The sequence below is a fragment of the Fistularia commersonii genome, chromosome 15 (genome assembly GCF_037954325.1).
Source record: "Fistularia commersonii isolate RoL2024-O1a breed Wild chromosome 15, RoL_Fcom_v1.0, whole genome shotgun sequence".
NCBI lineage: Eukaryota > Metazoa > Chordata > Actinopteri > Syngnathiformes > Fistulariidae > Fistularia > Fistularia commersonii.
Window position 1 is genome coordinate 2832599 of NC_141298.1, and position 27016 is coordinate 2859614.

General features: G+C 41.1%; 1 protein-coding gene across 1 annotated transcript; it reads left to right on the forward strand.

Annotated features, from left to right (window-relative positions):
• Window positions 1–392: 392 nt before the first annotated feature.
• Window positions 393–25796, forward strand: LOC147226237 (dual specificity calcium/calmodulin-dependent 3',5'-cyclic nucleotide phosphodiesterase 1A-like). The gene is made up of 16 exons (XM_086161094.1): window positions 393–693; window positions 6861–7020; window positions 8234–8347; window positions 9154–9336; window positions 9436–9502; window positions 13079–13195; window positions 13711–13851; window positions 14138–14238; window positions 14710–14838; window positions 15197–15298; window positions 15654–15774; window positions 16466–16547; window positions 18108–18228; window positions 19743–19906; window positions 22513–22755; window positions 23640–25796. The coding sequence occupies exons 1-16, from the start codon at window positions 393–395 to the stop codon at window positions 23798–23800; spliced, it is 2307 nt and encodes a 768-aa protein (XP_086017220.1). The 3' UTR covers window positions 23801–25796.
• The last annotated feature ends 1220 nt before the right edge of the window (window positions 25797–27016 follow it).

A 27016-nucleotide genomic window follows, 5' to 3' on the forward strand; every position in this document is an offset into this window, starting at 1 on the left:
CCCGGGCGTTGTAGGAAGGTCATACAGTCACACTGTTATTGCCCACATGAGCCTTGAAGTCTCCCAGTAGAACAATGGAGTCCCCAGTAGGAGCGTTCTCTAGCAGCCCCTCTTGGGACCCCAAGAAGGGTGGGTAAACTGAAATGCTGTTGGGTGCATAACCACAAACAACAGTCAGATCCTCCTCCCACCTGAAGGCAGAGGAAGGCTACCCCCTTGTTCACCGGGTTGAGCCCTGACGTGCAGGTGCTTAGTCGGGGGACAATCAATATGCCCACACCTGCCTGGCGCCTCTAACAAAATGCAACTCCAGATTAAAAAAAAAAAAAAAAAAAAAAAAAGGTGAGTCCCTGTCAAGAGCCCTGGTTCCAGATTCCACGCTATGGATCGAGATGTGTCCGACTATATGTAGTCGGAATGTCTCAGCTTCCTGCACCAGCTCAGGCTCCTTGTCTGCCAGAGAGGTGACAATCCATGGCCCTAGAGCCAGCTTCTGTAAGGCGAGGATCAGACCACCAAGGTACCCCGCTCCGGCTACCACCCAGCTCACACTGAACCCGACTCCCTTGGCCTTTCCAATGGTTGGTGAGCTCTGGGGAAGAGGTACCTATGTCACCCTCTCAGGCGTTGCTCGGCCAAGCCCCATGGATGCAGACCTAGCTACCAGGCTCTCAGCATTGAACCCTGGCTCAGGTAAGGGCCAGGCAGGGGAAAACTGTGTTCAATTCTGTAAGTCTACATGAGGGTCTTCTGACCCACGGTTTGTCTGGTCCCTCACCTGGGACCTGTTTAAGGTGCTTTGGGTGACTCTTCCAAGGGCATAAAGCCCATTACAACCTATCTGCTAGGATCACTGGGACTAGCAAACCCCTCCACCACAATTAACGTGAATATGAAACACTGAAATGTTTTCCTTGACCATTCTCTGAAAAATTGATACAAATATATTTAATTATGTAGAAAAGCTACATAACACATCTGTTCTTAGCATCCTCTTTAAACTCTCATGAGAGGCCAACCTTCATCTCTGCTTGGTCGCGCTACACTTTTCACGGTTGCGTCCCGGCACAAGGCAGTATGTCACGTCGCGTGTCACATTTTTCGCTTGAGAGAGCCAAATGAAGTAAAGCAGGTATAATGAAGCAGAGGTATCATGGTTAAACCCCTTAAGCGCATTGTAGCGAGTCAGACTTCTGCTATGGTTATTTAATTGCAAATATATCCTATAAAATCAAACATCACCACTATAGATGTTTTCACGATTATGATGATAAATGTACAATGAGAAATATTTACAATGCAAAAATATATCACTGGAGAGGAAAAACCATTTCATCTTCATTTAATTATGTTATGAGATCAGTGAAAGAGTTGGAATTATACATCAATTCTGATTCTAAATTTTTAGCTTGTTTTTTGAGGCATGTTTTTGTATTGTAGTCTTGCACAACTGTGGCACGAAGGTTAACATACCAGGAGCCTAAATGGAGGAATTTTTCCCTCCTTCTTCCGATATAAAGCAGTTGTGGTTGTTCACAAGTTGGTCCCACCATCTAGGACATCTATTGCATTATGTACCTGTGGAAGACACACGGCCTTATGAAAGGCCGTAGTCGCCCAAGATATAAACTTTTCTGGTCGACACCATCTGTCATGTGGTACTGGGGGCTGACTGCTTCAACCACCAGGCCATCAACTTCCATAAGTCATCCTAAACTATTCAAGAAAGTGCCCTCTGATCATATTGTCTGGTACAAATTCACTCGTTCATATTTTTAAGCCTGTAAATATTTGCATGTTTAAACTCCTGCCTTTGCACAAGTATATGAGCAAATCTTATTTTTAACCCTATGTTAATGCTCACATTTTTACTATATTATGATAATTTCCCTATATTTTGTATTGAAGGTGATTCAACGTTGTGGATGGTGAGTTCTTCTTGTCCAAAACATGTCATCGTATTGTTCACACTGTTCTGCAAGATGTAACGTGAAACATGAATTCCCCTTTTGGTTTTGTATATGCAATGACAGTGTGCAACAGAAAAATGAAAAGATTGTATAATATTAAATAAATAAACACACTGTTTTTCTTGATAAAAAAAATATCAAAAAGAGACAAATTGCTATTCTGATCAATTTTTTCCAAAAAATGGTAATCAAGTAAATATCATAATCATTATCAAACAAATGTTGCATTGTTGCATTGTCCATGTGAACGTGATCCAGAGCTCCGCAGATTAAAAGGCTCCCATTCGCACTGACACACGTTATATAAACAAGTTGCACAGACAGTTATTTGGAAAAAAAAAAGTGGAAAGATGAGCAGAACAAAAGTCTCCTCAACCTCTTTTGGTAATGAAGAGACGCTGATCTCACTTGTCAGACGGCGGCAGAGGGAAAGCTAAACGCATCCCTCCTGGAGGCAGCTTTGATTGGTGAAGGTAAAGGGAGAGGAAGGACAGAAAGCAAACGCTTTTGTGAGTGTGCTCCTGCAGGAGCATGGTGGCCTTGAAGGATTGAAGAACAGAAGCAAGCGTGGGTGTAGAGGCGTGGAGAGGTGTGTGTGTGTGTGTGTGTGTGTTGGGTGGGGGTGGATTTCTTCTCACATGTCTGCTGAAAGCACCACTCTTCTATCAACCTCCAGTGGGAATGCAAGCACTGCCAGGGTTACAGTCACTGAGGTGGGGTGGTTGGTTTGGTGGTTGGCTGGTTGGGTGGGTGGAGGGGGGCAGTCTCTGAATTTACTCCTCTCCTGGGAAACAGAGCTTTGCTCTCTCTCTTTCTCTCTCTCTCGTCATCCACGGATAGACAGAGAGCAGAGGAGAGCTCACGCACAGCCGATATGACACAGCCAACGTTTAAAAAACACGGATTTAAAAAGTGCCGGAGCGCCACTTTCAGCATTGATGGCTTTAGCTTCACCATTGGTAAGAGAACATGTGAGTTTGTGCTTGTGTGTGTATATGGTGCTCTGTATGTGAGTATTACTGTGTTTGGACTCTCGTGTCAGTCATCACTTTTCTAGCTCATATCTACTTAAACAAAGCCGAGCAGGACATTTTTTAGGCACCATTAAAAATGGTGTCCTCTTAAGAGGGTGTATAATAAAGAAAGGTGTCAAAGGAGAAAATGATGCTGATCATGCAACGTTGACCAAGTGCACCAATATGACAGGTTGTACATACAAAATTACTTAATTACAAAAGCATGATTGAAAGCTAGCATTTATAAAATACCCTATAGTTAGTTAAATACACACATTTTTTTTTTTCACATGTGGATGTCCATTTGGAACATCTGCCACCGTACATGTCCATGTATATCAAGCTTATCCATTTTCAACGATCTGGTCCTCCCTTCAAAATTTGCAGATACTCGGTTTTGAAACCACATGAAAATTGATTCTTACGTCATAAGATGCATTTTTCTGCTCTCAACAACGTCCCGAGCCTCCCACCTACAACTGAAGCGCACAAATGCAGTAGGTCAGGTATGTGAGCAGCCGATTCACCGAAGCATTGTCCTCGAGTCCGAAAACCACATCAGAGGACAACACTGAAGACTAAGTGCATCGGTTGCGGGTTTCATTCCTTCAAACAGTTGAACCGCTTCAAGGACCAACTGTTCCAGAACAGGAGTCTGTGAGTTGTGGGTATTCTGTCAAACAAATCAGAGATTTCTGGACTTAAGCAAGTAAGCAAAGTAATTTGGGAGCATGTATACGGGCCAGATTATTGTAGATTTTGATTGCTTTCGTGTATTTATCAAATAATACTTCAGAATCCCTTGTCATTTCTGTTGTTGGGTAGCCACAGGTCAGCCATTGTAAAAAAAAAAAACAACAGAATATAGAAAAGATCTGAACGGGAGATTTGTGGAATTAAAGAAAATTGAACTTGGCAAATGTGTCTCGTAGCTGGGCTCTGTGCAATCCAATAGTCACTGTGAGTGCTATTATATTCTGTATATGTGACATTTGTATAAATTTCCTCTATATAGTCTGTTGTTAACACAGAGTACATGAATAACCTGCCTCAAGCTACGCACTCGTGTAGGCTAAGAGATCAACGCTGACCAAAAAGTTATTTAAATCCGCGTGAAAAATAATAATGATAATAAATGGGATAAGAGCAACAACGCGAGACGGTAGCCATAATACTTTAAACCACTCAGAGTATGGTCAGTCTGAAAATCTAATAATGGTGATGATCTGTTCTCCTTTTTCCAACCTTCTGTTCTATTTTCACCTGCATGTCAGGTATCGATTAGTCTAAAATTGGTAATAGCAGCAAAGATGGTGGATGTTGAAGGGAAATAGAGATTGCCAACTTGGGGACCATCTGAGCAACACGAATATGTGACGACCTGGTCGAGTTAAAAACTAATGTCGATATCATGCAGACTGTTTGAGCATTGTGCATCCTAGGAGGTGAAGTTTTCTTTGATGCAAATCTTTTTTATATGATTTAACCCCTATGTAAAAGATAGATCATTAGAACCTCAAGTAGGAAGATCCATAGAGGTAGTTGGGACTGGTGGTTTGGTCCATCAAACACATGATTTTGTGATGGACTAAAGTGATAAGTGAGTAATATCAGTAACCAACATGGCTATGTTTGTTTTGTATAACATAACTTAACAAGCAGTGGATGACTTATGCTGGGCTTACACCTTAAGAAGTTGAAAGGATTTTGCAAAAACTTGTGTCAAACTATTATCTCACACTGCTCACATCTAAGACTACTTTTTTGAGTTTTAAGTCTCAGCCCAGACACTGAGATTTTACAAAGACAGTGGATCTTACGTTGGAAGACTTTGAAAAGATTTGGAAAATACTTGCAGACACCTACAACTAGATTCTTTCAGCATTTTTTTTCAAAGACCAAAACACTTGGGATACCAGGTAAAATCTAATAATTTCATAGGAAATGACAAAGTGATGCATGCACCTAATGTTGCATTTATCAAGTCTGTATTTTCAATACAAGATGTCAGCCTGATCAACTTTGCTATTTGCTGTATAATACGTTCATCTGCACGATTTTCTCCCGTAAGCCCTTTCAGTCTGTGTTCTGCTACAGCGGCTTTTTGCAAAAGTTATATCACGTCTTCTCTTCTACCGGGTTTGTTATTGCTGTCTAACATCACAGACACTTTGAAGGTTGACTCTTTTAATTATCAATAACAATAGTTTTTTGAGCATTTGCAATCTTTTGGTTTGGTTTTGGCTAAATCAAAAATTATGGAGCATATTCCTACACACAGTAAGTGAGAAGTTCTACAAAATGCAGATGATATTAAAATATTGCTGCGATACATTGAATGTCATTGAAATCGAATAATTTGAAAGTGTGCTGCCATTAGATAAAGTGTTAGAATCCAAGTTGGAGTACTGCAGTGAGAATCCTAAGAAATCCTGGGAAAGACACAGTTTTCTTGTCTTTTGGGAAGATAGGCATATTCACAGCATATTCACAGTTAAACATAACTTTGTTAGCGCATATTGACCCACTGCTCTCCTCCTGGTGTTAATTTCAGATCCCCACTATTTCCAGAGGTGGTTGGGGTGAACAGGTGTGTTTAAATTTTACATTTCACTGTTAATAATAATATTAATAAGATAAATAATTATTCACTTTTACGAATGTATCTATTGTTTAATGGGGACAGTGCTTTTAACAGCTACTGCAAGCCACTATAAATATTTAACACAGGGTTTGGGAGATAAAGAGCACCAGAAGCAGCATGGTTGGACAGGTAGGGTCGCTGATCAAACATCTGTATTTGATCAGACTCAAAACAAAGGGCACTGGACAATAAACAATTTGATTTCTTCTGCCTTGATGTTGTTATCGCAGTCTCATGAAAAATTTCAAACCGCACTTTTGCTCTCACATACACATACTTTATTTTTAGTTTTAGAGTGTGTAAAATCATGAAATTGTACTTATCTCTAGTCAAATAAATGGAGCACAATGTGTTGAGTTTACTGTATGTGTGTGTGTGTGTGTGTGTGTGTGTGTGTGTGTGTGTGTGTGTGTGTGTGTGTGTGTGTGTGTGTGTGTTGACTTACTGCTGTCTCTATGGGAACCAGAAGAGATAGGAAATTACATCATTGTAGCTTGGACAAATATATGTGTGCCTGCAGCCTGCGTGCATGTGTGTGTGTGCGTGTGTGTGTGTGTGTGTGTGTGTGTGTGTGTGTGTGTTGTTGAACTGAGCTCAGGGAGTCATTATCACTAATGAAGTGACCTCTGTCACTGAACATAACCGCACTTCTCTTTATCTCCTACTTCTGTTGATTTCTTTAGTAGTTTGCCATCGTCTGATTACACATGCACTCTCCCTCTCTAATCAACTTTACACGCGGATGCATATTTTTATATTGTGTTTTAAACTAATTCTGCATGGATCATAACACCTAACCTTGTCCTCTTCTTCTCTTTTCTTTCAATATGTGTTGGTGTTTGTGTTTGTGTTTAAAACTTGTAAAATACTTTACATTTTGTTAGTGCCGCTTAATTGTACAGCGGATGAGCATTTCAATAAATCTTATGCTTGTACTTGAGGTAGTCTGTGTGTGTTTTTGGATTTGTGTTGCGCATGCAGCATCTCCTTCAGGGTAACCCTTGCCCAAGCTTTTTTTTTTTTTTTCAGCAACCAGATGCTTTATTTATTTTGCCATTTTCTTCATTGCAGTTGCTAATGAAGCGGGGGAAAGTAGGAGTAAGCGTCCGCTGGCCCGCTTTGCACGTAAGGCCACTCTTTTTTTTTCCCCCAAGGTTTTTCTGTTCAACTCATAAATATGTATGTGTATAATAGAGATAGAGGCTTTTTGTCTCTATGAAAACGTTTTAGGCTCACGGTCCCAGAATGCACTGGGCACGGATATCACAGCAAGCATTGACATCTCTGACCAAAAGGGACTTTTGATTGATCCACGCAGCACAGAGGAGATTTTGGCTGATGAACTGCCAGTCCCAGATGCACCAGAAGCCATGGAGAAGACAGCTATCAGGTCATGCATACACACAAAAATAATCATTGGCGAATATTGAGAGAAGTTTTTTTTTTTTTTTTTTTTTTTTAATCCAGAAACATACAATGTAATTTTATACTCATCAACATACCACAGTGATGTTTCTATGAGAGTTGTGAAAGGAATCTATCTACAACACCAGGTAACGTACAAAAGTGTCATATTCCGTCTACAGCCACTGAAACCATAAATACTTTCTGGTACTGACCTTCCAGCGTGCTTTGTAGACTGGTCCAAACTGCTATTGCAGGATGTGCAGAAGTTATAACAACACCAAAAGTTCAGTTTAGCTCTCAACTTCACACAAAATGAATGGAATACCAGGCTATCACACTACCAGATATTTCACGATAAAGGCTGGAAAAAGGCTTAGCTGTCCACATGCAATCCAACAGCACTGCATGTGTTTCCTACCAGGATTTGCTAAAACGAAAATATGATGTGAAACAAAGTAAACCGTCTTTAGAGAGACTGATTGATTTATTTTTTTTAAACTTTTATTTATACATTCAGTCATTATCTGTATCCCTGATCCTACAACCAGGGTTGTTTGGGGGGCTGGAACTTATTCCAGCTGTCATTGGGTGAAAGGTGAGGTTCACCCTGGAAGGGTTGCCCACCAGTTTTAGGGCAGATATAGAGACATACAGCTATTCACTCATTCATTCACACACCCTGGCTATTTAGGGTCTCCGGTGAACCTACCGCACGTTTTTGGACAGTGGAAGGAAACTGGAGAACTCAATTCAATTTGATGTTAATTCTTTATTTTGGTCACAAAGAAAAAAAAATACAAGCACCATTTCAATTGGTCATCCTCATATTCTATTGGATTGTTGATATTGTTTTGCATGAAGGTGGTATCACCTATGATCTTCACAAACCAAAGTGGCAAAAGTGCCAGTGTTCTATTAATGAGATGGAATTTTGAACATTAGGAACAGACATGTGAATAATGACACTGATCATTTTAAATTTTATGAATTAGATGTGAAACGCTAAACTAAAAGGGGGGGTGTAAGTGTGTAGAGGAGAAAAAAACAATATCTATATATTTTGTATGTCTATTTCATGAACTGCTGTTTGAGTGGGTTGTTTATTCACTGCCTGACTTCTGATGACACATCAAAATTGAAGTGTGTGGGTTGGATGACATTAGTTTTTCCATCGTTTTGGTGGTTTTGTGTCGCAGGTTGCGATGCCTGATAAAACAGCTGGAGCGGGGGGAGGCGTCAGTGGTGGAGCTGAAGAAAAACCTGGAGTACGCTGCCACTGTCCTGGAATCTTTATACATTGAGGAGAACAGGCAAGGAGCATTCTGTATTTTTTCAAGAGTTGAAAAGCATGTTTATGAGTATGTGTCTTAGTCAATACGCATCGTGATAATGACTTTATGCAGCTTGTTTTTATGAAAGTTGTTCAGCTGAGGGAGGTAGTTTGTTCTCAAAATAAATAGATAAATTATAAGGAAATAAAAGTGCTTCAATTTGTTGATAAGGAGGAACAGACTTGAATATGAATCTGTTGTTGATGGAATATTTAGTTATCCATCATTCCTTCGTAGCTGGACTTTAAAAAAAAAACAACTTGAGATTAAATCAGAGCTTATTATCCATGCAAGAAATTGCCTATTATCTAAACTGGACATTAAATTCTGGTCAGAATTGAGAAAAAATATGGACTATGCTATGACTGGTATAGATATGATGAAAAATGGAAAAGGCAAATGAGTAGAAATACATTTTTACCACCATGGCCACTTGAAAAATTTAGTTTATCTTATATGGAGATGTGAAGGATTCTTTCAAATGTCATGAAAACATAGTGATTCCTCTTACCAAGAGACAATAGAAAAAAGTTGAAGCATTTTAAATATTCCCCTTTTTATAAAACTTACTATACATTTCTCCCTTTGCCGTAAGTCCTAGTCAAACTAATATTCTCAAGACTGAACAACAATGTCAGTGCAAGTAACAGGATGTTGTACATGAAACAAGCTTTGAAGAGGAAGCAGGGCACATTTAGAACATTTCCAGAGTGTCATCCAACTCTTATAAGTCATGATATTTTTTTGTTAGTTTATTTTTTTCATATATGTGTTTATCCTCACAGGCAATATGTGGACCCGGAAGACGAACTGAGTGACATTCAGTCAGACTCGGTACCATCCGAGGTCCGCGACTGGCTTGCCTCCACCTTCACAAGGCAGAGAGGGCTTGCATTACGTCGGAATGAAGACAAACCTCGTTTCCGCAGCATTGTCCATGTGGTGCAGGCTGGCATCTTTGTGGAAAGGTTCTGTTTGTTTCGCTGCTTCAGTGCCCCTTGCAGTGGAGAAGTGATTGGATCACTGAATGAAACTTGGTATGTGTGTGTCTTCTATCTCTTTGACAGGATGTACCGAAGGACGTCCAATATGGTTGGTCTCAGTTATCCCCAAAGTGTCATTGCTGTGCTGAAGGTATATTGTCTTCTCTTTCTTGTTGAAAATTTCATCCGTGTTAGATCATAGGTAGAAATTGGTTCGGACCAATAGGAATGGGAAGTTGTCCAATCTGGTACAATAGTTACCAGAAAATTGTATTATGGGTATTTGAGAATACATGTAACTGTTTGTATACATGTATTTTTCTACAAAGGCAATAATTGCTTAGCATGCTATGGGAAAAATTCTCATTTGTATCTCACATACATACATAAGTCCATCCATCTTTTCCCGCTTATCCGGAGTCGGGTCACAGGGGTAGCAGCCGGAGCAGTGAAACCCAGACCTCCCTCTCCCGCGCCATATGGTCCAGCTCCTCTGGGGGGACCCCAAGGCGTTCCCAGGCCAGCCTGGAGACATAGTCTCTCCAGCGTGTCCTGTGTCTTCCCCACAGTGTCCTCCCAGATGGACATGGCCAGAATACCTCCACCGGGAGGCGTCCAGGAGGTATTCTGCCCAGATGCCCAAGCCACCTCGTGGGACTCTTCTCAATGCAAAGGAGCAGCAGCTCTACTCCAAGCTCCTCACGAATGACCAAACTGCTCACCCTCTCTCTAAGGGAGACTCCGGCCACCCTGCGGAGAAAACTCATTTCGGCCGCTGTATCCACAATCTCATCGTTTCAGTCACTATCCACAGCTCGTGACCATAGGTGAGGGTGGGAACGTTGATCGATCAGTAAATTGAGAGCTTCGCCTTCCACTCAGCTCCCTCTTAACCACAATGGATCGATACAGAATTTGCATCGCTGCAGCCACTGCACCGTTCCGCCTGTTGATCTCCCGCTCCATCCTTCCCTCAATTGTGAACAAGACCCCGGGATACTTGAACTCCTCTACTGGGGGCAGAATGTCTTCCCTGACCCGGAGTGGGCATTCCACCCGTTTCCAGTTGAGCTTGTGAGAGCTGATGAGAGCTGGAGATCATGGCCTGTGAAGCCAACAGAGCCACATCATCTGCAAAAAACAGAGACTCGATCCTGCGGCCACCAAACCCAACCATCCCCTTGATGCCTTGGCTGCACCTACAGTAGAAACTCTGTCCATAAAAGTTATGAACGGAATCGGTGACAAAGGGCAGACCTGGCAGGCCAGCTCTCACTGGAAATGGGTCAGACTTACAACTTGCAATGCGGCCCAAGTTCCGACTCCGATCATACAGGGATCGAACATTACCGGTACCCGGTACTACCGGACCTACCCCCACAGGACTTCCCGTTGGACACAATTGAATGCCTTCTCCAGGTCCACAAAACACATACAGACCAGTTGAGCAAAATCCCATGCACCCTTGTGGACCCTGCCAATGGTATAGAGCGTGTCCACTGTTTCAAGACCAGGACAGAAACCACACAGCTCCTCCTGGATCCGACATTTAACAACCTCGCAGACCCTCCTCTCCAGCATCGCTGAATAGAACTTACCAGAGAGGCTGAGGAGTCTGATCCCCCTGTCGTTAGAGCATATCCTCCAATCCCCCTTTTTAAAAAGGGGGATCACCACCCCGGTCTGCCAGTCCAGTGGCACTGTTTCCGACATCCACGCAATGCGGCAGAGGTGTGTCACCCAGGACAGCCCCACAGCATCCAGAGTCTTGAGGAACACAGGGTGGACCTCATCCAACACTGGAGCCCTGATTCCGAAGAGCATTTTGACTGCTTCAGCAACTTCAGCTCTGGAAATAAGTGTGTCCATTCCAGAGTCCCCTGGCTCTGCTTCATCATAGCAAAGGCATTTCAATGGGGTTGAGGAGATCTTGGAAGTATTCCTGCCCCAACATCTCAAGTTGAGGCCAGCAGCACCATGCTCCCACAGTGTTGATGGAGCACTGCTTCCCCCTCCTGAGCCCCCGGATGGTGGAACAGAATGTCCTCGATGCCCACTGGAAGTCATTCTGCATTGTCTCCCCGAACTTCCCGTGTTCGAGATTTTGCCTCTGTAACCACCAAAGCCGAATGCCGATTGGCCTACCAGTACCTGTCAGCTGCTTTACAGACTCCTTTCTGGCCACAGGCCCTTTTTCAGTTTGACGGCATCCCTCACGACCGCAGTCCACCAGCGGGTTTGAGGGTTGCCAAGCGCTAACCGCCTATGACCGCAGCTCCGGTCTGCCGCCTTGACAAAGGATGCACCCATCGTATTCAATGTCTCTAGTCTCCCTCGGGACGTAGTTGTAGTTCTGCCTGAGGTGGGAGTTGAAATTCCTTCTGACATTGAACTCTGCTGGATGTTCCCAGCAGACCCTTACATTACATTTAGGTCTACCAGGTCTGACCGACATCCTCCCCCACCATCTGAGCCAGCTCACCGCCAAGTGGTGATCAGTTGACAGCTCCGCCCCTCTCTTCACCCGAATGTCCAGGACATGCAGCCTCAAGTCCGACGATACAACTACAAAGTCGATCAAAGGCCTGAGGTGTGTTGGTGCCAATTGCACATATGGGCACCTTTGTTCCTGAATATTATGTTCCTTATGGACATTCCGTGACAAGCAAAGAAATCCAATAACAAAATGCCACTTGGGTTCGGATCGGGGGGGCCATTCCTCCCAATCACGCCCTTCCAAGTCACCCCTCCCAGTTGTTCCAACTTGAGCATTGAACTTGAGCACCCAGTGGGTGTTGAGCCCAGGGGAAGAGGGACCTATGATGCTCCTTCGGGCCGTGCCCGGCCGAGCCCCATGGGTAAAGACCCGGCCACTAACATTCACCCCCAAGCCGTCCCCAGGCCTGGCTCCAGGGGGGACCCGGTGACCCATGTCTCGGCAAGGAAAAACTGGGTCCAATTATTTTCATTCTCACAGGGTTCTTCTGAGTATCCCCACAATCATAGTTACACTATGTGCAATATTTATGGTAAAGCAATATGTTGATGGAGCTTTGTCCCACAAACATTAGTTTGCTTGTGTTTTTCCAAGCAACCACATTTTATTATACCCTTGATGCCATGATTTGTTTGTAATATGAAATGTGATCAATCATGCAAAATAGACTGATTTCAGCATTTAATTTTGAAAAAAAAAAACACAAGTAAAATAATAATAACAATAATAATAATAATGATAATAATAATGATAGTAATAATAATACTAAAATATTTGTAAAAGAATATAAGGGCACAAAATACTGCCGTATTTTATTCAGTTAATTATAATAAGATCCATCCATCCATCAATCCATCCATCCATCTTCTTCCGCTTATCCCAGCTCTCACTGGGTGAGAGGCGGGGTACACCCTGGAATGGTTGCTAGTTAATTGCAAGGCCACATGTAAAAACAACCATTCACCAGTTCACTTATTCGGGGCAATTTTTCCCAATTTTTTCCGATTAACCTGCTGCATGATTTTGGACTGTGGGAGGGGATGGATCTCCTTTTAGATTCAGGTTGATTATTCAAAAATCGCTATTTAATGGAGGTGGAGTACAATGTCTTCATGAGTCTGAAAAAATATTCAAATATGTTTATTCAATTTAATTATTCACTCATTTTCCTGTATCGCTGCTTTTGAATGTGGATGTTACCATGGCTGCTTTTGAATGTTTCTTCTGCAGCATGTGGACATGTGGTGCTTCGACGTGTTTGCACTGAACGATGCCAGCGGACAACATGCACTAAAATTTGTCTTCTATGAGCTGCTCACCAGATATGACTTGATCAATCGTTTTAAGGTATGAAATTTGTAAATCAGTCAAACAAGTCATCATGTGTCATATTGTTTTAAGACTTTTAGAAGTTGTGCATTTAAAAAAAAATCACTGAACAACTTTTGAATAGTTACAATCAAAAAAGACATTCAGCAGTTCATATCAGCAAAATTTCTGTTTTCTATAAATTCATGAACAACATGTCATTTCCATCAATCTTTCCACGTGAATTTTACCATATATTTTACAAATATGTTGAGTAATTCTCCCTCCACACCAGCAGGTGGGGCGATTATATAATTTTTCACCATCAGGATATCGGAGAAACCGCAGACTTAGTTAAATCTTCTCAGGCATGTTATATTCCATTTGTATGTATCACTTGTATCTAAATGTGAACATGAGAGGAATAATATGTATTGATAAAATGTAATTAATAGTGAATATGTATTGAATGACCAATATGACTTTATCCTAGGTGTAAAACAAATTCTGCATTCCTTGTCAACTCCCCTCATTGTTGGAATAATATGTGCCAGGTCCCTGTTTCAGCGCTTATATCGTTTGCGGAATCGCTGGAGGTGGGCTACAGCAAACACAAGAACCCCTACCACAACCTCATGCATGCTGCTGACGTCACGCAGACCATCCACTTCCTTCTACTCAAGACCGGCATGGTGGTGGGTCAGAATTGTATTCATGATTGTCAGAGTTGTATTCTGATCAAATTTTTACAACCATGTAATAATCAACGCACAGTCGGCGAATTGGTGGTTGTTTAAGGTGCCACCAAACATCAGTACGCATATATATATAGATATATCACTAAGCAACTATAGACTCTTCTTTCAATTCTGCTGAGATATATAATTGTTGTCAAGTCTTCCGACCTTTTCTTTTAGACTCAAATCTGTATGGTGTGATCTTACATTTCTCCTCTTTCTGACCATCCAATCTCCCTTCCAGCATTGGCTCACTGAGTTGGAGATCTTTGCCCTCATTTTTGCAGCTGCCATCCATGACTTTGAACACACAGGAACTACAAATAACTTTCATATCCAGACTAGGTAACTTTCTGTTCACATTCCAGATATTAATCAAACAAGGTGCTTAATGTTTTACTTTACCAAACCCCATGTTATGAAGATACTTGGTCCTTGAAGCATCTGACATATTGTTTGTCAGATCATATCAATCATGTTCCTTATTCAAAAATATATTTCTTCATGAGGTTTGAAGGAGACTGAATCCTGTGTCATTGGGACTTTACATTTCAGCCTTCTATAAGGTTAATATATATATATATATATATATATATATCAGTAATTTGTTTTTCACAGACTCTTTTTGAGACTGGTCTTTATTTGAGTTTAGGTTGAGTTATGAGTTATGAGTCTCATGCTGAAGGGTGACAACTTTGTACCCGCCCACATTCGAATTGCCTTGTGTATCTGAGCAGGATCAAAACTAGCAAGGAGCATCAAACTGTAAAAAAAAATCATTGTACTGATGAAATTTTCAATGTGTGAAATACACAGGTCAGACACGGCGATGCTATACAATGACCGAGCTGTTTTGGAGAACCACCATGTCAGTGCTGCCTACCGCCTCCTACAGGGTGACGACGAAATGAACATTCTCTTAAATCTCTCCAAAGAGGACTGGAGGTGAGCAGGAACCAACTCCTGAGTTTGTTGTGTTACGTTTTTTTTTTTTTCGTCACCTCTCGTACCTCTTAGGTGCCTGGCAAAACATGAGCAGATTGCATGAGCAGAAGCCCTCTGATGCAAATACAGAAAAAATTGATTCATAATATAATATTGCTGTATTCATCACAAAAAAGCAGGGCATTGACATCATATCGATCATTTTAACAGTCCATTATGAGCAAAAACAAAATATAATAATTATTTATAAAACTATGAGTGCACATTGGCATGTCAAAATAGCTCAATTTTTTTGAGGTATACAAAAATCCCGGAGTCTGTCATTGTAATTCAGTGTTAAGATGACCGACTCTTTCAGAGAGCTGCGGACTCTGGTGGTGGAGATGGTCTTAGCAACCGACATGTCTTGCCACTTCCAGCAGATTAAAACCATGAAGAGTCTCCTGCAGCAACCCGATGCGTGAGTGCACCATCACCTTCATCTTTTTGTCAGACAAATCCATAGTCTTGAAACTAGTCGGCCATTTTGCTGTGATGTCGCTCAAGCTGAGGAGGTGCTCTTAATAAATAAGAAAGTGTGTGGGTCGGCTTCTGTGTGTGTAATTCGAAAAATGGAGGTAATATTGCAAAGTGCTCTGAGTACCTATAAAGGAAAAGGCTTTTTACATTTGACAGTTGAACAGAACCAATATTTTTCTCAAATATTAATACCCAAGGTATATTTGTCAAAACACGTAATTTTGCTTTCACATAGGAGCATCTCAGTACCCAGACCAGCTCTTCATGACAGTGACTTATTGGGTTGAATTTAACAGGATTGACAAACCAAAGGCCTTATCTCTGCTGCTGCACACCGCTGACATCAGCCATCCAGCCAAATGCTGGGACCTCCACCACCGCTGGACCACTTCCCTGCTGGAGGAGTTCTTCAGACAGGTTATACCACAACTTCTGGTCATTTATGGCAGCTCCACTTTTGATTGTCATTTTTATTTTTTTCAATATGAGTAATCAGTATGGTAAAGGCTACTTACTTGAGATTTATCCTTTTCATCTACCACTTTTTTTTTCCATAATTGCATTGTGCACTGTCTACTGTCCACTGTCTACAATTAAAGTCATTTTTTTTCTCTATTCTATTCGATTAAATTTCATTTTCACTAGCAACTGGTTATCACAATACAGTATTGCAATATAATTGTCCATGAAAATAACAGCAAATAACACTGGTGTATCAACCTAACAGTGCATACTAACACTAACATTGTCCAGATCAAAATTTGAAACACATGATTTAACCAATTTAAAGCATTTTTTATCAAATGAGGGTGTAGCAAATCAAAGAAATAAAAGGTCTGTATGTGCTTATCATTAACTTTATATGTTTTAAGTTGACAAGTAATCATTTGGAAGTGACAGTATGACAAAGTACAAATTGGCCTGTCAGTTAAACTTAGTGTAATATGTGAAAACAATGTAACATCTGCTGTATGCTTTTGGCCTCTTAATCATGTGTTTTAAAGTTCAAACACTTGAGGTAAATACAATTTTAATGCCGATATTCTGATTTAAATGTAGTATTTTTCCTCCACTTGATGACTAGTTATTGAATTTAATATGTTTTCAGGGTGATAAAGAAGCAGAGTTGGGTTTGCCTTTTTCTCCTCTGTGTGACCGCAAATCCACCATGGTGGCCCAGTCCCAGATTGGTAAGGTAGTCACTGCTCAGTATGGGTTATATACATTAGCATATGCCATTGACATTGATCATTAGAGGACTATATATCAGTTTTTGAAGAATAGATAATTATTTTTTAAATCAGTCTAATGGTATAAAATGTATCTGCTGTTCAATTTTCAGATTATGATAACCTATTACAAATACAGTGGGGAAAAAAAGTATCAAGTTAGCCACCAATAGTGCAAGTTTTCCCACTTAAAAAGATGAGAGGCCTGTAATTTTCATCATTGGTACACTTCAACCATGAGAGACAGAATGGCGGTAAAGAATCCAGGAAATCGCATTGTAGGATTTTTAATGAATTCATAGGTAAATTCTTCAGTGAAATAAGTATTTGGTCACCTGCAAACAAGCAAGATATCTGGCTCTCAGAGACCTGTAACTTCTTTAAGAGGCTCCTCTGTCCTCCACACATTACCTGTATTAATGGCACATCTTTGAACTGGTAATCTCCCTTGATCTGGGTGCTCCAGATTTCACAATGTGGTGTCAAAATGATCACAAGATGAGAGAGCAAAAATCCCAGAACCACACGGGGGACCTAGTGAATGACCTCCGGAGAGCTGGGACCAAAGTCACAAAGGCTACCATTAGTAACACACTATGCCGCTGAGTAGTCAAATCCTGCAGTGCCAGATGTGTCCCCTGCTTAAGCCAGAACAAGTCCAGGCCCGTCTGAAGTTTGCTAGAGGGCATTTGGATGATCCAGAAGAGGATTGGGAGAATGTCCTATGGTCAGATGAAACCAAAATAGAACTTGCTGGTAAAAACTCAACTTGTCGTGTTAGGAGAAGAAAAAAATGCTGAGTTGCATCCAAATAACACCATACCTACTGTGGAGCTTGAGGGTGGAAACATCATGCTTTGGGGCTGTTTTGCTGTAAAGAGACCAGAACTGGAATGAATGGGGCCATGTATCGTGAGATTTTGAGTGAAAACCTCCTTTCATCAGCAAGGGAACTGAAGAACCAACATGGCTGGGTCTTTCAACGTCACAATGATCCCAAACACACCGCTCAGGCAACAAAGGAGTGGTTTCCTAAGAAGGATTTCAAGGTCCTGGATAGGCCTAGCCGGTCTCCAGATCTCAACCTCATAGAAAATCTTTGAAGGGAGTTGAAAATCCGTGTTGCCCAGCGACAGCCCCAAAACATCACTGCACTAGAGAAGATCTGCATGGAAAAATGGGCCAAAATACCAGCAACAGCGTGTGAAGACTTACAGAAAACGTTTGATCTCTGTCATTGCCAACAAAGTATTGAGATGAGCTTTTGTTATTGAGCAAATACTTATTTTCCACCATCATTTGCAAAAAAATTCTTTAAAAATCAGACAATGTGATTTTCTGGATTTTTTTTCTTTTCTCATTCTTTCTCATAGTTGAAGTGAACATAATGAAAATGATAGGCCTCTCTCATCTTTTTGAGTCAGAGAACTTGCACAGTTGGTGGCAGACTAAATGCTTTTTTCCCCATTGTATGACCGAGAAAAAAGTCAGAGAAATGCTAATTGGACTTCTCTCCCGCAGGATTCATTGACTTCATTGTGGAACCCACCTTTGCTGTGCTGACGGAGATGATCGAGCTGATTGTGACACCGCTAATTGAAGAGGCTTCTCGTTCAGGACTGGAGGGCTTCAGGCGCTCAAGGTGAAACACCCATAAAGAAGACAATCGCTTACCGACCCATGTAATTACGCCAATCTTTATTCGTGTGGGATACTGCAGCAGCTACATTATCTTGGGAAAAAACCCTTTGGTATCTTATTACACAGGAGTGTGTAATTATGTTGGAAGCTACCATGGACCTGCAATGAAACACTGATGGCTCAGATTAAGCAATGCATTTGCCAGTAAGTTAAAATTCTCATCATTATGAAAGGATGTGGATTCCTGAATGCGAGACAGACTGAGTCCAAGGGGGAAAAAGAAAGAGATAAATAGGCCTTCAGATGATGTCATCAAGGGTATCTTTTCATTAGACAATGGGGTCTATCTGACGGTATAAGCAATGGTACAAGATAAATGTGCTGGGCGTTTGCCTCGGAGTATAAAGTCAGGTGGTCTTGAAATGAACATATATATTTTGTCAAATTAATTGCTTCAAGGACAAATGTGAGATTATATTGTATTCTGGAGATTGAAGGTTGACTAGGTCCAGTGCTGTAATGTTGTGATAAAAGGTCACTGATCTCATGCAATTAAGTATTACCCAATATATAAGTTGTTTTTTTTTTGTTTGTTTTGTAGTGTAGATTTAAAACGAAAGCTTTAGAGTATAATTGTCATTTGAGCTCTTTATTGTATGTAGACGACAACATCATTTACAATTTGACATGGATGGATGTCTGTTGTTCTGGGTGGCACAGTGGCACAGTGGGTAGGGTATCAGTCTTACAGCAAAAAAAATTCCTGATCCAAATTCTGACAGTGGACCTTTCTTTATAGAGTTCGTATGTCCGCCTCATATGTGTTGGTTTCCACCAGGTTCTCTTGTTTCTTCAGGCATAGAGGGGTAATGAGTGTTGGAAGGAACAGCCATACAAATAGCAACAGAACCATTAAAAGTTACATGGTTTTAGTGTGGTGTGATACAATAATCGCTTTAATATTCACAAATGAAATAATGGTGGGCCCTGGCAGGACCACTGCAGTAGATCAAACATCCCCCTCCTGGGAACCTGTGAAATGAGAGAACCCAGGGACTCGGGAGTAGATATGAGGTTCCTATCATGCACTGAGAAATGCATCATTGGACATCCCTCAACAGAATGAGTCTACGGCAACATAACAAGGGGCTAGCCGAGCCCTAACCGTTAGCTTTTATATAGTTTTAAGCCTATTCCTAAACAAAGAGAGGTATTCAACCCCCGTCCAAACCCAGGGATTGAAAGTAGTCTTGCATCTGAATGGGTGGAGGAGGGTTCTAGGAGATCCTAGGGATATGATGATGATGATATGATAATAAATTGTAGTCTTCACTCAATTAACAATGACAGATTTGATACAGTAGGGGACGGTTAAAAAAAACAGGTGCCTGACAATGCAATTTTACATCCTTGATGCCCGTTGTGTTGGCCAATGTTATGATGCCCAGAGCTTGATTGCATGTGCAAGTTTCAATCTTGTTTTTTTTTATATGTTTATATCTTTAATTTCCGCAGTGTCAACAGTATTACTGGCAGCGATGGAAAGCATTCCAGCGTGAAAAGTCTCACCTCGGAAGTAAGCTGCTCGCTGACCACTGTGGACTTCAAGAGCTTCAAGGTCATCTGGAACCAAGAGATTAATCACAACAGGGAGACGTGGAAGTCTCAGGCAGCCAAAGGTATTCACACTGACCTCTGATAGACTCATTCCTGATCCTATCCATTTTGGTCACACCCAAAGAGAACCTTAACATCTTCATCTCTGCAACCTTTGGCTTTGCCTCCTGTCTTTTCATCATTGTAACTGTTTCTAGACCAAATAGCATCTCTGGTCTCACCACTGTCTTGTACACCTTTCCTTTCATTCTGGCCTATAGTCTTCTATCACATACAGTAGTACCCCGAACACTTTTCTCCAACCATTCCAACCTGCTTGAACCCATCGCTTCACCTCCTCGAAAATCATCCAACTTCTTGATCTCCACTTCCTCACCGCTCCAACCACGTTCTTGTCAGCCACACACATATACTCTGTCTTTCTGTGACTGACCTTCATTCCTATCCTTTCCATCACATACTTCCACTTCTCTAGTTTTTCCTCAACCTGTTCTCTTCTATCACTACAGATCACAATGTTATCTGCTAACATCATGGTCCATGGAGATTCTTGTCTAACCTCATCTCTCAGCCTGTTCATCCCCACTGTAAACAAGAAGGTCCCTGATGGAGTTCCACCTCCACCTTGAACTTCTCTATCAATCCTACAGCAGACCGCACCACTGTCTCAAAGCTGGCATACATGTCCTGCACCTGTCTTACTTCTCTGCCACTCCAGATTTCCTCATACAATACCAGAGTTCCTCTCTTGGCGCCCTGTAATATGCTTTTTCTAGGTCTACAAAAACGCAGTGCAGCTCCCTCTGGCCTTACTAATCTCTGCTACTTTGCAGTCTACAATAGTCACCTCTTCTACTCTTCCCTCTTTCATTTTCCACATTCATCAGCTCTGCAAAGTACTCTTTTCACCTTCCCATCACTCTTCTAGCATCTGTCAATACATTTCCCTCTCTGTCTTAATCACCCGGACTTGTTGTACATCCTTTCCATCTTTATCGCTCTGTTTCGCCAACCTCTATAGATCATTCTCTCCCGCCTTACTGTCCAATAAGACCGTACAAGTCATTGTACGCCCTTTGTTTTGCATTTGCTACCTCTATCTTTTCCTTGCGTTGTGTCTCTGTTGTGCCCTGTGCTCCTGTCTGTTCTCTTCAGTCCCCTCAGTGTCCCACTTTTTTTTGCTAACCGCTTTATCTGTATGTACGCCTGCACTTCCTCATTCCACCACCAAGTCTCCTTATCTACTTTCCTTCCAGATGGCACACTAAAGACTCCTACCTGTCTTCCTGATAGCATTAGCTGTAGTTTTCCAATCACCTGGAAGCTTTCCTTGACCACCCAGAGTGTTTCTCAACTCCTCCCTGAAAACCATACAACACTCCTCCCTTTTCCGCTCCCACCACTTTGTCCTCTGCTCTGTCTTTGTCCTCTTGATCTTCCTTGTCACCAGAATCATCTTAAAAACCACCATCCTGTGCTGTCTGGCTACACTCTCCCCTACAACTACTTTGCAGTCACTGATCTCTTTCAGGTTACCTCCTCTACACAAGATGTAGCCTACCTGTGTGCACTTACCTCCGCACTTATAAGTTACCCTGTGTTCCTGTCTTTTCTGGAAAAAAACCTTCACTATAGCCATTTCCATCCCTTTTGCAAAATCAACCACCCTCTGTCCCTCTGCTCTCCTATCCTGTAAACCAAATCTACCATCACTTCTTCATCCCCTCTATTTCCTGCACCAACATGCCCATTGAAGTCTGAACCAATTACTATCTCTGGGGATATTCTGCATCCCTTCATCTAACTCATTCCAGAACTCATCTTGTCATCTTGAACTTCTTCCATTTTCTAATAAGTGTGCTACCAGTTGTTACCTTCTCACCAAGCTGCTTGCCAATGGTCCTGTAGCCCATCCCATCCTTGTACAGGTCTACAAATTTATCCCTGATGTCATTACACAGCTCTCTGGTCTTGGCCATTGTGGAGAGGTTGGAGTTTGTTTGATTGAATGTGTGGACAGGTGTCTTTTATACAGGTAAGGAGTTCAAACCGGTGTAATTAATACAGGTAATGAGTGGAGAACAGGAAGAACAACTAATAGGTCTGTGACTGCCGCAAGAGTCCCTGTGCTGTGATAAAAATTACAGACCTCCTCTTCTTCTTCTTCTTTCGGCTTTTCCCGTCAGGTGTCGCCACAGCGAGTCAACTTTCTCCATCCAACCCTATTCTCTGTATCTCCTCTCTCACACCAACTACCTTCATATCCTCTCTCACTACGTCCATAAATCTTCGCTTTGGTCTTCCTCGAGACCTCTTGCCTGGCAGCTCCAATTCCAGCATCTGTCTACCAATATATTCTCTTTCCCTCCTCTGTACGTGACCGAGCCATCTCAGTCTGGCTTCTCTGACCTTCTCTCCAAAACATCTAACATGTGCTGTTCCTCTGATAGACTCATTCCTGATCTTATCCATCCTGGTCACTCCAAAAGAGAACCTCAACATCCTCATCTCTGCAACCTCTAGTTCTGCCTGCTGTCTTTTGGCCATTAAATTACAGACCTCTACATGCTTTGAAAGTGGGAAAAGCACATGTTTTTTTTCCTTTACTGCTGTGAGCATCTGCATTGCATCTGTTGAAAGGTTTTTCTTTATGGTTTGTTGTTTACAGACATTGGGACGGACCAACGAGAGGCAGTGGAGAGTGGTCAAGAAGAAAAGAATGCCAAAGAAACCCATGAGTGTGGGACAGTTGAAGACAAAGTCAGTCCAGCACAGGAAGTAACAAGAATACATGTGGAGGGTCACCACGAGGTGGAACAGCCGTCTCAACAGGGGAAGGAGGACAAAACCCTGAATGAAGACAGGAAGATGCCAGAGAGCCACACAGAAACACAACAACAGCATAGAACTGGTACAAAACCTAGACTTTGTGGGGTTCAACATGAGCTTAGCCATTTTGATGTAGATGGTGCTATTTCCTTCTTTTTTTTTTTTTATTCAGGATAAATACACTGGGTATATTACCATTGGGCATTTTTACAAATGCTAATGTGAATGCTAATGTTTATCTTAACGGCTTAAGATAAAGCTTGTGATAAAATTGAGACGTCCTGAATAGACTATGGCTCGACTGTATCATTCAAAATTTGTTAAATATTCAGCGGTTTTCAAATGGTCAGTGAACCAAAATATGGATTAACCCCCTCAACCAGACACAAATGATTCATTGCCTTGATTTCCTGAACAGTCAGACAAATTATTACTATTATTAAAGTAAGATTACTATTATGACCCATGAAAGAAATGAAATGGAGCCACCAGAACTTTGTAGTTTTTTTTCTTTGGGGACTACTTTTGCATTCATTTTCAGAATATCTCCTTAAAACACTTTAAATCCCCCCCTTTGCCCCCCCTTAAATTTCTAAAGCAAGGCATCTGTCATGGTGATGGAACCCAAATAAACAATCTAATCAAATAAGAAATAAACAATCTTTAATATGGTAACGCGGAACCACTAACAACTGCGCCACTGTCTCTCATAGTATAATCATGAATTATAAAACTGTATTGGCCTATCAATTACATGTGTTTTGGTTCATTTTAAAGCAATCAGTGTATTTTCCTGTTGTAGGCCTTTGTTTCAAATACTTTTATTGACTATATGATGTAGTTTTGCACCCTGACCAGGAAATGGCCCATTTCACTACTGTGAAGTCACTCCCTTTACTTTGAGAAATTATGCACTGAATTCACACTGAATTCTTACCATATTTATTTTTGTTTTTTTGTCCACAGACCCTTCACCTGACTGTCTTTCCTTCCATTACTGCAAAAGGCCAAGCTATTGCTCCAGCTCCTATCGGCTAGCCAGGTCAAAGGTCGCCGAAATGCGGCCCATTGATGCCCGGGGGAAGGCCAGGCGACTGCAGAAAATTTCCCTGCGTCGCAGGAAGTGACCTTAGTTTGCAGAAAGTGATCATATCACTTTGGTTTCTGTTTGTATCAGCACAGCCCCTGCCTCCTAGTGATTCCTTCATTTCTGCCATTTATTTCAGTGTTTCTGCATAATCATTGCATATCTGTTATTTTTCAGAATACATTTCAGAATATCTAAGCTAAAGCTACAGGTCTTTGGTGCTCTCACAAGCAAGTTAGCAAAAGAATTATTCAGTCAATTAGTATTCAGTCAGTTTATTGGCAATGTTTCAGTGGCTTCATGATGCAGAGGACAAATCTTTACTCAAGACATTAAATTTGGTTTGAACTAAACAGGAGAAGGACTAATGACTAATGACTTTAACTTAAGTCCATAGGGTAGTGTTTTGGGTTCCAAAAATAAAATGGTAAATATTTTGATGTAGGCGCCATAAGAAACTGAAAGTGTAAAATTAGAATACAAAGCAACTGGTGCATGATTGAGAATTCTCAAGGAAAAGAGTGTGTATATAATCGCTTCAGCAAAAATTCCTGGAAGCCTATTTACTTCCTTGGATAAATGTGAATAAATGTGTAGGCCTTGAATAACCGAACAATCTTTTCTGGGCTCTAAGTGTGGACTAGAAGGGTAACTCTCAAAACTCTGAGATGGACTGACGCGCATACACCACCAGTGTTATTTGTTTTCATCGCATCGTTGCCTCCTCCCGAATATGAAATTATAGGTACATTAATTTTCAATGTTATAGCCTGGGAAGGCAGAGAGATAATGAAATGTTTGTCAACAGTGTTCACTTAACAAGAATGAGCCTTGATCCTGGCATTGTATAGTAGAATTTCTCAAAATGGTAAATACTGTATTATTGTCCAATGAAATGATATTGTATGATAATGATGCAAACGCGATTGAAATTCAAATTTGTAATATTTGATTATTTTTTGCATCCGTGACCGCAAACTTATGAATACACTCAATTGAAACTTTCATTTAAGTTTAGAGCAAACAAGCTGTTACTCTGTGAGCTGCTTGCAGCCTCAATGCTGTTTTTTTTCTTGTCAGGTTTTTAATCATACCAATAAATAGCAACCATTTCTCGAACTGGTCTGTCATGGTTTTAACTGTATTAAGTATTTTGGAAAAACTGAAAGACTTCAATCTACCCCTCTAGTGCTTTTAATATGAGCTGTTTGATATATATGTGTTTGTATGAAATTGATTTTGTTTATTTATTTAATTGATTTATTTACGGGGTTAATCATTCATCAATCATTCGTATGTTTTCCTCTGGAAAAAAAAGCTTAATTCTAGGTTAAAATAAGCTTATTTTCTTTTAATTGACTAATTAATTGATGTATATATTTATTTATTTTCTATGAAAATATCCCAACCACAACATGATTCAGGACAATTTACAGAAACAAACAAACAAACCAAAAAACTTTTTTTTCCTTTTGTGGTAAAATGTATGATTCAATGAACAATGCATTTTTGGCTGCATTGCATTGTTCATGCAAGCAACATTGGAAACTCAAGCTACAGAAACAAAATCAAATTAAACATGGGTTTGTTTGTATGTGTTGTAGGAACACTTATTTGGAATCGTAACCTCCACAAAAATTACCAGAAGAACAGAAACAACAGGAGTAACAAGTGAGATGAAATCCCTCAATTTGGGATGTTAAGATAAAAATAAGAGGAGAGGATTCTACAGAAAATACATGAGGGTAAATACATGTACATGAGGGTAATCCCTCATCTATGAATAAATGAAATGTCTTGTTTTGGGATATCGCATGTTTTAGCTGATATTGTTGATGACAATTTATATTGATGAATCATATGTGAAACGTAGTAATTGCTAAACAACCAATGATTAGTATGTTAACAATGACCTAACAAAGAACACGGAACGCTAATATCTAGATTTTTAAAAAGGTGTCAATCATAGACCTTAAAACGTAAAATCCTTTTCATCATTTTCTTCATCTTCTAAATGGACCATATGCTTGTCAGCCCTTGTCATCCTCACTCCTAGAGGGAAAGAAACCACAGCTTTGGTACCCAGAAATAATTTGATTTTATGTAAAGTAACATTTGAAATGGCTGTGTCGCAGTACAGACCTATTATTATTATTATTATTATAAGTAGTAGTAGTAGTAAAGGTTAAAAAGACGCAGTGCTGAAGGAATAACTAATCATCAGTAACAAAGCAGTTATAAGAATATTATGCTTTATAAAAAAACAAAATAAAATAAATTTGTAATGTCATGGACCACCTTTGTGTGTGTGTGTGTGTGTGTGTGTGTGTGTGTGTGTATTTTGTTGGTGTACCTGGTATATGTGGTGGAGAGTTAAGGACAGGTGTGTCCTTCCTGCGGGGTTTTTTCACTTGGTCATCACCTTGATTTTCAGCCTGTTCCTCCTCCTCCTCCTCCTCCTCCTCCTTTTCAGCCTTCCTCTCTTGTGTCTTGTTCATGTCACTGTCCAGGGCCTCCTGATCTGTCAGACAGTCATTCACACTAGTTTACTTGAACAAATATGATGTGGGTATAGCCTGACCAGCCTTCTTCCTTGTTGGTTATGTTTTCTTGTCAAAAATAATATGTAAACCGATTGTTCTATACTGTAGATCACAAATTACTCAGACATACACCTACACACAGGCACACACACAAACACAGGCACACACAAACTTCATGATTCTTTAATCAAAAAAACTGGAAAAGGCTATTTTGTCAAAAAAAAATCACCTTTTGTTTTGCCCCCCCCACTTATTATTCAACAACTTACTGTGGGGGAGGGAGTTGCGTGTCCCAGTGATATGCCCATGGTATGGTCACCGAAGGTAAGCAAGAACCATTCAAAAAGTGGTTCAGAAAACCCCCAATGATGAAAACAACAAAAGGACAGGGTTTTCCCTTCCAGGTTGTGGCTCAATGGGACCCCATCCCTGCAGTTAGGCCGGAGATGGAGCTCGATGATGAGTGTCTGATTGCCGGGCCTGCATCCATGGGGCACGGGCCCAGCTCAGCCCGAGGGGTCAACTTGAGCCCCCCTTCCTTTGGACTCAACACCCGTAGGAGTTGCCAAGGGGGTTAGGTGCAATGTGAGCCAGGTGGTATCCGGAGTGAGCGAGCTTGACAGTGCAATCTGCAGCTGCAGAAGCTGGCTCTAGGAAAATGGATGTTACCTCTCTGGTGGAGAAGGAGCATGACCTGCTGTGTACGGCTGAAA

What these genes read in the sequence shown, in the direction of transcription:
- LOC147226237 (XM_086161094.1), top strand. Translation starts at nt 393, where the DNA reads ATGTGTCCGACTATATGTAGTCGGAATGTCTCAGCTTCCTGCACCAGC. An exon ending in GTGTCATTGCTGTGCTGAAG is followed by an intron (nt 9,503 to 13,078) that starts GTATATTGTCTT and finishes TTTCTTCTGCAG; the next exon opens with CATGTGGACATGTGGTGCTT. An exon ending in CTCCTGCAGCAACCCGATGC is followed by an intron (nt 15,299 to 15,653) that starts GTGAGTGCACCA and finishes TGAATTTAACAG; the next exon opens with GATTGACAAACCAAAGGCCT.